We start from the raw sequence: 12,980 nt of genomic DNA on the forward strand, positions 1-12,980 counted from the left end.
AAAGCTGGCATCCTTGGATCAGGTTCATCCGTTTGGCTGATTTAATTAACCTATATAGTTTGAACAAAGGCACAATTACTTGTGCTACCTGAAAATTGCCACTATCCCTTCCTTTCGTTATTATCTTTTATCTTCCCATTCTTTTCCCTGTTCAAAAATTAGCTGACCAATCAGGAGCTGTTATTTGCTCAGCCATCTGGTTACTTGCCCAATCAGAAGCACCATAGCTAACCCTAACAGGCTACGCTGGTACTGCAGCTGTCAATGAAAAGTGTGAACAAGCAATCGAAACCAGCTTCAGACTGGTATTTACACTTCCTTTTGTTTTACTTCGGAACAAGAATGCAGGTTATTTTGAGTGACAGGGCATCAGGTTTCTGCACAGACATCACTCCTGTTCCATGACATGTTTATGACATATGTGGGTAACTTTGAGAAACCTCTTAAAGCGGGAGCACCCATTGATTGGGGCGTCTCTCTGCTTCCTTTAGATTGTAGGTTGAGGTTTTGGTACAACAATAAAGATCAGGCCTCCTGGCTGCTGTTTTCTTTCAATATCTTGGCCAAAGCCTTTTCTCTGATGATCCAACTCGAGCCTGCTCTGAATACTGTAAGGGGGAACTGGGGATGAGTTTATGGAACCAAGGGGGCAGTGACCCAAAAAGGTTTGAGAAACACTGATTATCCTCTTCAATTCCAGGCCCCAAGCCCAAATCTCCCCAGCCCAGCAGCTGAGGGGCTTTGAGAGATGCTCTCCGCCCTCTGGGGCAGCAGCGGATGTGGGGCTCCTCTGGAGGCCTCATGTCATGCGATGCAAGAACCAGACTCAGCACATGCCAGAAAGCTCAGGTTTTATTTGGGGATAGAGGTTCCCACAGCAGCCTCCCCAGAGATATAAGGAGGGGGCATGGCAACACACTGATGTCTGTTCTGGGGTTGGGGTCCTCTCAGACAGGGTGATCAGGTTGAGAGACTCAGTCCTCCTCAGTGGAGTTTTCTGGGGGAAGAAAAGAAAAAGAGTCAAGGGGGAGGCAGCCAAGTCATTGAGCACTGGCCCTTAGGGCAGGCATCAGCAATGACAGAATCATGCAATTGTAGAGTTGAAAGGGACCCCCAAGGGTCATCTAGCCCAACCCCCTTAAAGAAGGAACCACATTCCTCACAGACAGACAGCCAAACCCTGCTTATAAACCTCTAAAGGAGGAGATTTCACCACCTCCCAAGGGAGACCATTTCACTGATGAAAAGCTCTCACTGCCAGAAATCAGAAGCTCCTTTCTTGAAGCCATTGGTAAACTCACCCATGAATAGGGCAGGATGAGGCCAGCAGGGCAGCCAAGAGAGAAGCCTGTGGACCTCCACAGTCTGCCCCCTGCCCTCCACATGCACACTTATAAATATTTAGAGACAGATAGACAAAGAAGCGCAGACACACATGGAGACAAGAATCTTACCTGTTTGCCCACAGACCATCATGCACTCCAGTTTGGTGGGAAACCGATTGCCATTCCCCCCGCAGAGCCCATAGACAAATGTCTCACACTTCCTGGTGGCTGAGTTGTAGTAGTAAAATTGTGAATAACCCTCACATGGACCAGGGTCCTTTGGCAGCTTGCAGACCTCTGAGGCCACAGAAGGGGGAGAAAGAGGAAGCAGAGAGGTTTTTCTTAGGGCAGGAAGGTGTCAAGAGTTTTTAATTCCAACTTTATGTATGTTCCCTGCATGCATTCCTCTATAAGAGCCCCCCACCACCAACAGAGGGAAGGAATCACAGACCCTTCTCCTTCCAGGCAGAGAGGAATTGCACCTGGGCTATTTGGGCCAGCCCAGCTCAGGGACTGAATCTGGGGACCTCCTTGTGGCCGCTGGCTCAAACCTTTGCAGCCCTCTCGCCTCTCAACCCTTTGCCAAATGCTCCAACCCCAAACCCTCCTTCCAAGATCTGCAAAAACATATGATTTTGGGCACAAACTAGGAGTCTCCCTATGGCAAAGGTGGCTTATCACCGAACATGGAGCTACTACATGACTCCTCCTTATTCTGGGGATTTGCAAGGAGTGTCGTCCTCTTTTAATGAATCCTGAAGGCAACGCGTCAAATACACCACAGCTGCCAAACTGTCATTTCCACCTCCCAGAGAAGGACTTTGAAATTGGGGTGTCAGAATTTCTAAGGCCACCTTCATTCTTACAAGGCTCCCCACCGCTGGATTTTGAATCCAAAGTTTTAGTGTCCTATTTCAGATACCATCTCTTATCTTGAAATTTCAAATTGCTCCAATCCAAAATGTCCATACAAAGATTATGGCACAAAGTGATAATATTAAGAAGAACATAAGGTGAGGCTCCTGGATCAGGCCAATGGCCCATCTGGTCCACCATGCTGTTTTCGCAGGGCCAGCCAGATGCTTTTGGAAATCAGCAAGCAGGATCCGAGCACAAGAGCAGCCCTCTTCCTTCCTGTGGCTTCCAGCCTCTGTCCAGCTAAGAAATCCCAACCGCTCCGTCCCCTCAATTTTCTGAAACATAAAGTCAAGAACAGAGCAGTGGACCCAATCTTCCCAGAACTCTGGACCCCTTCTGGCCAGCTTCATGGGTGGGGTTGCCCGCCTTCCCAGAGGGGCTCTACTGCCTTGCCTGGTGGTCAGAGTGTTGAACTAGGACCTGAGAAAGATGCGGGTTCAAATCCCCACTCAGCCATGAAGCTCACTGGGTGACCTTGGGCCAGTGGCTTCCTCTGAGCTTAGCCTACCTCACAGGGTTGTTGTTGGGGTTAAATGAAGAAGGGGAAGTTCAGCTCCTTGAAGGACAAGGGGATATATAAACACAATCAATGCAGCCATGAATATGAAGTTCTGGTGGGTCCCAAACTTGGTACCTGGGCTGATTTTCCCGCAGGCTGCCTCACATGCCTCTTTTGTCTCGAAGTTGTTGCTGTTACCCTCACAGCCACCATAGGTGAACAAGACACACTTCTTCTGTGATGGGTTGTAGTAGTAACGGCGGAAGGCTGCTAAACATCGTCCAGTTTTGGGCGGCAACTGGCATCTGTCACTGCGAACTGTTGGAGACAGAATGGATGGAGGTCCATGAGGAGATGTTCTCAGTCTCCAGGGCACTTAGGTGCCCAGAGAAGAGAGGTGGGAGCGGGGAAGGGGCCAGGGGTTTTGCCAGTACCTGAGTCCAGGCAGCCCCGGCTGCACATAGTGAAGCAGCACTTCTGGGTGAGGGGGCAGTCTCGGTCGTCTCTGCAGGTGTCATTGCAGGGGGCAAAGGTGTGCACCAGTTCCCTTCTGGGGCACACGCCAGGGTGCTCTGGAAAAAGGAGATGGAGAGGAGGAGACAGCAGTCAGTAGTGAGATGGAATTTTGTTTTGAATGCCAGGACTCACTCTGGAACGTGTGAGGATATCATCAAGAGGAAATAAACTCCTGAGCATGTGCAGAGTTCATTTCCCCTCCTATGCTCCTACCACTGGCAGCCGCTGCCACCACACAGCTTGGCATGAGGGAGAGGAGACTCTTTGAGTGAGCCCCAGCACCTCTTTCTTGGCAGAGTCCTCTGCCAGCCACACACATGTGCACCCAACTCCCCTCCCCACCAGGTCCCCATATCTCCCGCATCCAAGAGATACCTTCTTCAGCCACTTGGCAAGTCTTCCCGCACCCATTGCTGCAGCACTTCTTGCGTGGCAAGTTGACTGAGCCACAGTCCTGGTCATTGTTGCAAATCGCAGAGCAGTTCGCAGCCTGGCCTGGCTGGGGGCTTAGCCTGGGGCAGTATCCAGGGTAGACTGGGGAGGAAAGGAGAACCTAAGAAGAGCATCTGCTGGATCAGGCCAGTGACCCATCTGGTCCAGTGTCCTGTTCTCACAGTGGCCAGGCAGATGACCGAAAGGGATCTGAGCACAAGAACACTTTCTCCCCTCCTGTGTTTGCCATGACTGGTATTCAGAAGTATTTGTGGGGCCACAAGCCAACACTGAGTGCATTCCCAACATTTTCTGAATGTATTTTCTTCAGCTGAAATCTTGTCTAGGACCGACAGCTACCTGGCTGCACAAGTTAAGTAAGAAGATGAACTAATAATTTAATTTGCAAATCATGGAATTAAGTGTTTACTTCAATCTTTACACAACTGAGGTAATTCAGCTTTGAATTGATGCATGTTTTTGGTTCTTTGTCAGTCCTTCTGAACTGCACTGTGATCTTCGGATGAAGGGCTGTATAGACATTTAATAAATGAATAGGTCTGTTTTCTTTTTCTTTTTTTAAAAAAACCATTAATACTTGAAGGAAAGGAGCCAGTTCCTCTTCCCCTGAAATGAATGGGGTCCCCCTGACCTGACCTGCTAGCACACCTGGGAGCAGGTGAGTCTCTGGACTGAGGCTGTGCACAGCCTGCCTCCCACCTGTTGCTTGGACCCTGCTGGCAGTGCGCCAGGTGGAGGTCAGTTGCCATGTCTGGACAAGCCACACCATGGCAGGTGGGAGGCTGCACCGCAATGCCTCTTGCCTGACTCTGAACTACAGCATTAAAGCCTACATGGGTCCAGCCAGGATATGCACCCAAACCCTGTTTGCATGGGTGGCTGATCAAGAGCACGTTTCAGTCAGAAGGTGAGGCAGATAGGAGGTTCCTGACTTCATTCCTCCCCCCCCCCAAAAAAAGAGGGGCTGATGCCCCTCTGCTTACCCTCACGTGGGAGCATGCACTGTTGCCCACAGCCGGTCTGGCAGCAGCGCTCGCTCCCTGGGCAGCTGTTGTCCCAGGAGCAGAACTGGCCGCACTGGGTGTCATTGTTTTGGATCAGAGTAGGACAGGTGCCAGGCTTCCCTGTAATGGAGAAAGAGAGAAAGAGGGAGAGAGAGATGGATTACTAAGCCCTTCATCGGTGCTGGAAATGAAGGCATTTCAACTCCTCGCCGCTGTGAAAATCGAAAGTTTCTGCCGCTTAAAAAAAGAATGTAAGAGCAGCTTGCAGGATCAAGCTATTGTCTTCTCTATGCCAGCATCCTGTTCGTATCTTCATCATTTCCTGGGAGATGGGCGGGGCTTGCTTCTAGGTACAAGGTGTGTGTCCTTAAGTCTCTCCTGCAGCTTACCTGAAAGTGGGTCTGGGTTGCAAAGGCAAGTTTTCCTCCTGCCCTGCCTCAGAAGCCCAGCAGGTGGCACCAAATCTGCACCCCTCAAGTCTGCTGCTCACAAGGGATGCAGCTCTTGGCCACAGCGGGGAGGGGGTGTCAGAAAAGGGCTGGCATTTCTGAGGCAATGTCCTCACCTCATCTTAATGTGGATTGGGAATCCCTTTTCATTAGTTACCTGCTCTTCAACCTAAGGTCCTAGGAAACATTACATCCTTAAAACAAAACATTAAAAGCAGTTTGAAGCAAGTTACACCCACAAAAATACGGAGATTCTGATTCCCTGTTCTTCTGAACAGGAGAGCTGAATCATTGACTTAGGGCAGTGGTTTTCAACCAGTGTGTTGTGGCACCCTAGGGTGCCTTGAATGATGGACAACACTGGCCTCTCTCTCTCTCTTTCCTTCCCTCCCTCTTGTGTCTCTGCCTCCCAAAGGCTTGCACAGCTGTTTATTGCAGCAGCCCTGGCTATAAGCTCCACAGGCAAAGGGTGCGTCTGGGGCTGGCCAGGGGATGCTGGTTGCCAGGAACTGAGGCGGCCTCAGAGTAAGCAGGTGGGTGAGGGAGCCCAGCCAGGGAGTCCACCAGCCCTTGGTGTTGGGAATGGACAGACAAGTGGCAGGCTGCTTTGGTCTTTCTTGTGCTTGCTGTGGTCAAGACCTGCCTGGGAGCTGAGTGCCCACTGCTGCTGTTGCTGGTGCTGGCCTCACGTGCTGAAGGAACACTCCACAAGAAAGGGTCAAAGCTAGGCTTTCTGTCACCCGGGTCAAAGACCCAGTCTGGCACACACACACACACACACACACACACACACCAAATGTGTGTTTGCATACATACACACACACCCCTCAACCCATTTATTCATAGAAGCCCTGGCAAAGTCTCATTGCTGGGAAGGGGAGCAAATTATATAAGGAACACCTTGGCAAGAGGGAGAATCCAGTGGCACCTTGGCTGGTGGGAGGTGTCCAGTGGCACAGCAGAGCGGCAGAATGCCCCCCTCTCACTGAATTTCAGCATTCCCAGTGGGGAATGAAACCCCACACCTTCTGCATGCAACTCAAGTGCTGTTCCCCTGAGCTTCCCCAGCTTCCTGAAGGAATTTTCATGACTGCACTTCTCTCAACAACAAATGATTGCTAGAGAAATGCTTTTGACGCAGGTGCCTGTAAGGAGAGAGGAGACAGGATCGCTTACCTGGAAGCCTCTGAACAGAGGCGGGTGTCAGCTCAGCCCAGAGGGAGAGGAGCCCCACAAGGATCACAAGAGCACCAGACTTCATGGTGCGGCAGGCTAAGTGGAGAGTCAGCTGCCCAACCTGGTCTGCTCCCTTATATTGCAGAATCACAGCAAGCTCAGGAGGATGGTGAAAGCGGAGAGCAGGACAGAGAGAAAATTCTCTCCCCCCCCCCCCCGGACCAGGTTTTGTAACAAACGGTCCCAACTGCTGAAAGGTTGTGGGCAACCTTTCCACAGAGGTGCCTGAGTGAGGAGGACAGCTAGAAATGACAAGCCGAGGATCCTACACACCCTCAAACTTGCTCTCTCCAGTTCTTTGCACAGAGCTAACATTTCCACCCTTGCACCTCTAACGTCATTTATTCGATCTCAGAGGGGCCGGACTTTACCGTCACAGAAGAGGTATAATTATAGTTATTGTTTGTTAATGACCTCTTGATTAATTACAGGTTGAAAAATTAAAGCACAGTCTTATAAACAGTCTAAAACAACTTGCAATCATAAAAACCAGGTGGGTCCTAAAACACACACATCTCAAGTGTCAAAAAGCCAGATAAAAGAGTTGCTTCTTCAACCAGCTCTGGAAGCTGAGCCATGAAGATGCCATCTGCTGTGGAACCAGGTTCAAGCTCCCTGTATTACTCGGGTCCAGGATCCCTCAGGGTCCAGGATCCCTCAGGGATCACCTGAACCCTGATATTCCAGCTCGATCACTGAAATCATCTGCAGGAGCATCCTTGGTCATCCCTTGGGTTGCTGAGGCTTCTTTGACAACAACCAAGTTGTCATTGGCCCACTCCTCTGGAACTCCCTGCCACTGGAGACTCAGCAGGAGCCTTCTGTGCCAACATCTAAACACCTGCTGAAAACTTTTCTATTCTTCCAGGCCTGTACAGTCAATTGAGAATATTTTCCCCCACAATGGTCTGCTGGTGTTTGTTTCTAATTTGTTTTCTTGCTTTCAACTTTTCAACTTTTAATTATCATATTGCCTGGTTTTATGTCTTTATATTGATGTAAACCACTGTGAAATGTTTTATCAAACAAACAAACAAACAAACAAACAAACAAACAAACAAACAAACTACAAATTCAGATACAAAGAAACATCAAAATGCAACAGCATCAATAAAAAGGGACAACCCAAGCCAGGTAACTGCCAATATACATAGGTGTCCACCTGTCCCAGGAAGCAGAAAGGGAGCCCAGCTTGCCACAGGGGCATGGACACACCATGTGGGGTCTCCCCTCCTTCTCTCAGCTTCCCACCACGTGTGTCACAGGAGCAGAGGGAGACTGAGTGCTGAATCAGCCTGTGGGGGGGGGGGGACGCCTCTCTCTAGCAAGCAGATCCAAACTTCAACCATGACGTCCCAGGGCCAGATCTGATGCCTGCCTGCCAGGACTCCTCCAGCCAAGAGCAGGGAGTGAGCGATGGCTCCTCCCAGGAGAGGGAGGAACAGAAGATGTTATCTGACCTGCTAGGAAGGAGTGGGAGAAACCTGGCCGAAGGATCCCTCATGAGGACACAACGCCAGCTCAGTTGGTGGATGCTGGAAATCAGGACTCTTTCAGCTACCCATGAGGGGTTTCTCAACTTGGTGCCCACCAGACTCCACCTCCCAGCACAGCCAGAAGATGCAGAGGCTCATGGGAATTGCGGCCAATTCAGAGGGAGGCTGCCTTAGAGAGTGTTTCCCATGGGGGCTTAGAAAGATGGAGATTGAAGAAACTCTTGCTTCAGCATTGGTAAATTAATGAAATGGAAATTAAGGTACAAGAAGTTAAAGGTGGAATAATGAAATAACTTTATTATGTTTAAGTTAAAACATATAAGATTTGGATTACAACAGCTTTGAAATTAGGAAACATGATAAAATGAAAGATACAATAAGTCTGGAAATAAGTTAACAAATTGCTGATACTTTGTATTACAGAGAATGCAGGGTTTGGAGGGGAAAGTCCAATAGATGGAAAAAAGGATTATGGAAATTTTTAATCTTTCTATTGTATTTTTCTATCTATGTCTCTATTTCTTTTTTCTGTACTTTATAAACTTAATAAAAATATTATAAAAAAAAAATAGAAAGATGGAGATTGGGACAAGGGAGTCCAAGGAGACACTCACCTGGAGGCATCTGACCAGACACAGGTCCCAGCTCACCCCAGAAGGCAAGGAGCGCAACCAGGCAGAGGCCGATGGACTTCATGGCAAAGCAGGACTGAGTCCCCTGCCTGCACCCAGGAGGCTTTATATCCCATGCAGAAGGAACTGACAGCACATTTGGAAATCTCTCAGCTCCACCCAGAATGAACAGAAAGCAGAAAGGAATGGATTGGTTGGGAAAGGCTGGAGAATCTGAGTGACTGGAGAGGAACCTTTCCAAGCCAGCACCCCATTCGTAGGCAGGCGATGACTCTGCTGAGTCCTGGGCGTGGCCTTTCTGTTATCAAAATGCAAAAGATAGCAGAAATGAGGAGCTGCCTCCAGGAGCTTCCAAGCACCAAGGGAGACCTTGAGTCTGGGTGGGCTTGTGCCTGGGGCATTCAGAAAGAGGGCATCAGCCGTGCCAAAGGGGAAAGGGCTCTTGGCTGCAGGAGACAGGTGTATTCACCTCTCCAATGTGGATGTCATTGCCCACCTGGGCTGCTTTTATGAGAATAGGTTCCAGGTGAGGTGGGAACAGAGCTGAACTGGGAGAAGGAGGAGAAAGTGCTTACCTGGATACTGGCTGGAGGCGGGTGTCAGTTGACCCCAGAGAGCAAGGAGCCCCACAAGGAGGAGGAGGCCACCCCACCCCATGGTGGACAAGCCAAGTCTACTGCCCAGCCCATGTTTCACTTATATCTCAGAAAACAGGTTCAATAGGGGATTCCCAAAGAAGGTGGTGAAGGAAGAAGGGACAGAGGTCAGGACAGTACGTGGGACAGAGTGGACATTCTTTTCTTTCTAAGAAGGTTTTGCAACAAACGATCACAAAGCAGCTAAAGCAACCTGAACTATTTAGTATCCTCAGCAATCTGGGCCACCTCACTGCTCATCCCATCTTTGGATTGTTTGTGAAAAAGTTAAAAAGCACAAGTCTCAATGAACTCTGCTTTCTAGTACTCTTGTTAACGGAGAAATCCGAGGGCTCCCTTGGACAAAAAACAAAGACAGCAACCAGGATAATTTGGAGCCAAACATCAGCCAGTAGGTTTGGCCTTTATTGGAAACTGTTGCGAAAGGACTCCCACCCACAACAAGATGAAGCAAGATGGAAGTCTAGAACAAAAGAAGACCCCAACTTTTATTAGTTACTAATCCCCCAAACTACACCCCTAAAACTACATCACAACTACATCACTGATACATCACAAAAAGGAGGGGTTGAGGGAGGAGTTGTGGTGGTAATCGGAGTGTCCTGTCACCTGGCTGGTTCCCCCTTTCCCCCTCCACATGAGTTATTTCCAGAGGGCAAAGGGAAGCTGGCAGTTTCCTGCCCCCAGAGGGAAGAGCTGATCATTGTCCTTTGTTCCAGTCTGTGCTGAATCCGCTCCCATATGCAAGTTCTTTGTGACCTTGATGGTCTTCTGTCTAGGACCATCAGGGTTGGCATAGCAACTGGGCAGGGCTCCTGTGGATGTGCTGGTATGCTCAAGGGATTATGGCTGCCCTGTATCAAATCTTCCCCATTTTGTGGTCCTTCCTTCATGAGTAAAATAAAAGTGGAACAGTGCAAAACCGATGTATGGTTGATTTTCTATGAATTTATAACTGAAGCGTAGCGTATGGGGGGTGTGGGTGTGTGGGTGTGTGGGTGTGTGGGTGTGTGGGTGGCGTTCGTACAAACTGAATGATTGGGGGGGGTTCCTACGACACTCTCCACCTAGAGAGCTGTCTGGAGAACAGTTCCTCCTCTGCTCCCCCTGGTTTCCTTATGATACACCTGTGAGCCTGCAAGAGCCCCTCCCACCCAGATCCCCAGACAGGATCACACCTTCACGCTTTCCTCAGCCTCCAGCCTTCCCCGAGGGAAGAATGGTCCCTAAGGGTGATTCATGGCACCTCAAGGATGGAGGCAGCAAGTCTGGTTCAAACAGAGGACGTGGCAGCTCTTATCAGCTGGCTCTACCTGTGCTCAGGTGTGCCAGGAAGCTCTGTAGTTAGAGCCCTCCTGGCGCTTTTCCATTCTTATCTTGTGCAACAAAGAAGCATTTCCCAAAACTCTTTGGATAGTGCACTTCTGTTGATGCAGTTTAGAATAGCATTAGCCTTTTCCTCTTCCTGCATCACAGTGTTGACTCATGTTAAGCTTGGGACCTATTAAGACCCCCTAGAACTGTTCCACGTGGTCAATGGAAACAAAAGCCAAAGAGAGATCTAGAAGCAGGAGCAAGGCAGCATTTCTGCACTACAGGGGGTTGGAATAGATGACCCTCAGGTCCTTTCTAACCCTACTTTTTATGATTCCCCCGTCCTGCTCTCTGCAGAGGTCATCCATCAGACCGCCTGAACCCAGGTTGGAATGGGCCCAAATATTCGGCATTATTCAAGAATGCTTGCAGCTGCCACCAGTCTTAATATTTTTTATTGATTTTCCAGAATTGTTCCAATAGCAGCCTCATTATAACTGCCAATTTTATCTAGTTAATACAATTATTAAAACCATATTGTTTATACACACACACACACACACACACACACACACACAATTTAGTTACAGATAGGTAGCCGTGTTGTCTGCCATAGTCAAAACAAAAAATTCCTTCCAGTAGCACCTTAAAGATCAACTAAGTTAGTTCTAGGTATGAGCTTTCGTGTGCATGCACACTTGTTCAGATACACTGAAACAGAAGTCACCAGACCCTTCTATATAGTGAGAAGGTGGGGAGAAGGTGGGTTCTCCAGTAGGAGAACACTTCAATCTCCCAGGACATTCTATACAAGATCTCAAAGTAGCTGTTCTATTACAAAGGAATTTCAGAAATAGACTGGAAAGAGAAGCTGCTGAATTGCAACTTATTACCAAACTTAAAACCATGGAGAGACCTGGTCTGAACAAAGACATTGGATTCTTATCTCATTATACATGACAAAGCCTTTTTTCACCTTCTCACCCCTTGCTTTTTCCTGTAAGACCTATTGCAGTCGTTAAGAGTCGTCAACAGGCTCATCACAGCTATCTGCCAATCACCCATTCCCACCACCCTTCTGAGTAATACCCCTCCCCACCTTCTCACTATATAGAAGGGTCTGGAAACTTCTGCTTCAGTGTATCTGAAGAAGTGTGCATGCACACGAAAACTCATACCTAGAACTGACTTAGTTGGTCTTTAAGGTGCTACTGGAAGGAATTTTTTGTTTTGACACACAATTTAGTTAAACTGGCCTCCTCACATGCTAGTTTTGATGGGTTCCCCTTTTCGTTTTTTGGTGGTTTTTTTGTGAGTTCCAAAATCCTAATAATTTCAATTACACTCCCTTCAAGATAGCAATTCCTTGTATAACAGCTACAATCTTATGGTTTCAGTTCATGTTAATATGTTAAGCAACATAAAGTTTCAAGTGAGGTACTCAGTCTGTAATCCTTGTCCTTTCCTGCGTGTGGTAATTCCCCCCCCCCCCATGATATTTCCCAACCATATACAGTATGATGTTTGTCCTTCATTCTTTCCCATCATGACTCAGGGGAAGCAGTTGTCTCACAGTTTCCCAGAAGCCTCTGCGTAGCTTCATCCTGTGATTCAAGAGCTTGTTAGAGATCCCTCTGTTCCAACAAATAAACTCACCATTTTCCCCCAACCTGGGAAGAGCAGTCTGATTCCAAACTGCCAATGATTAATAGGAAAACCTCTGACCTTGCAGCTGGCAGCCTCCTTTCCTCCTTTCACCTGAAAAAATTATAGTCAGCTATCTTTCCAGATAGGTTACATTCCAGATTGTCTCAGTCTCTTTCGCATTCCTTTGAAAATAACGGAGAGTGGGGGTGGTTTGGTTCTATATTCCAACATGGTCCTTTCTCTCTCTCTCTCCATTCCATTCCTTTCCTTTCACATACACAGTTCCAGTTTGGTGTTAAATTTCATAATATTAATCCAGTTTCTCCCACCCTCACTTTTTATATTATGTTTTAACCTTTCATTCCAAGAAGAGTTGCCAAATCAGAAATGTAGAAGAAAAACTTTGAAAAAATAACCATAGGCTCCCCTCCCCACACTGTCTCTGGCACCAAATGAAACCTTATCTCAAGCCCAACCTTTAAATCCTGGAAGCAGAGTTGCGTGGCGAGTTCCCACCCCACACCAGGATAAATAAAGACATGAGACACCATAATTTAAGGTTAATTGGACGAATTAGGCCACAACTTTATTGAATTCAGGAATGAGAGGCATTGGCTTAGGCATTGGTCCTATCAACTATCCGGCTCCAGCCCATTTGCTGGAGACACGGGGAAGGGTTAACACCTTATCGGGGGAGCCTCCTGCCGAGGCACGTCGACTAGGAGCTCCCCCAGGTCACCGCTGGGGGGCGTGCCTTTGGCCCACACCTCCATAGGCTTCGGACAGGGCCACGCCCCCCAGAGTCCTTTAACGGACCACCCTTCGCTCACTGGGG

The 12,980-nt window shown here is 48.4% G+C and overlaps 1 protein-coding gene across 1 annotated transcript; it reads right to left on the minus strand.

Moving 5' to 3' along the window:
• Positions 1 to 745: 745 nt before the first annotated feature.
• On the minus strand, positions 746 to 8,798 carry LOC309345049 (uncharacterized protein). Its single transcript, XM_081868084.1, has 7 exons — positions 8,511 to 8,798; positions 4,695 to 4,835; positions 3,634 to 3,792; positions 3,177 to 3,314; positions 2,878 to 3,060; positions 1,455 to 1,622; positions 746 to 997 (listed from the first exon to the last, which is right to left on the minus strand). The coding sequence occupies exons 1-7, from the start codon at positions 8,590 to 8,592 to the stop codon at positions 975 to 977; spliced, it is 894 nt and encodes a 297-aa protein (XP_081724210.1). The 5' UTR covers positions 8,593 to 8,798; the 3' UTR covers positions 746 to 974.
• Between the last annotated feature and the right edge of the window lie 4,182 nt (positions 8,799 to 12,980).

Source organism: Podarcis erhardii, assembly GCF_964252035.2.
Source record: "Podarcis erhardii genome assembly, chromosome: 6".
In the NCBI taxonomy this organism is placed as follows: domain Eukaryota; kingdom Metazoa; phylum Chordata; class Lepidosauria; order Squamata; family Lacertidae; genus Podarcis; species Podarcis erhardii.

Coding starts and splice junctions, on each gene's coding strand:
- LOC309345049 (XM_081868084.1), bottom strand. CDS start 8,592: ATGAAGTCCATCGGCCTCTGCCTGGTTGCGCTCCTTGCCTTCTGGGGT. Junction 3,061..3,176: donor CCGGGGCTGCCTGGACTCAG/GTACTGGCAAAA, acceptor TGTCTCCAACAG/TTCGCAGTGACAGATGCCAG. Junction 1,623..2,877: donor CTGCGGGAAAATCAGCCCAG/GTACCAAGTTTG, acceptor CTGTGGCCTCAG/AGGTCTGCAAGCTGCCAAAG.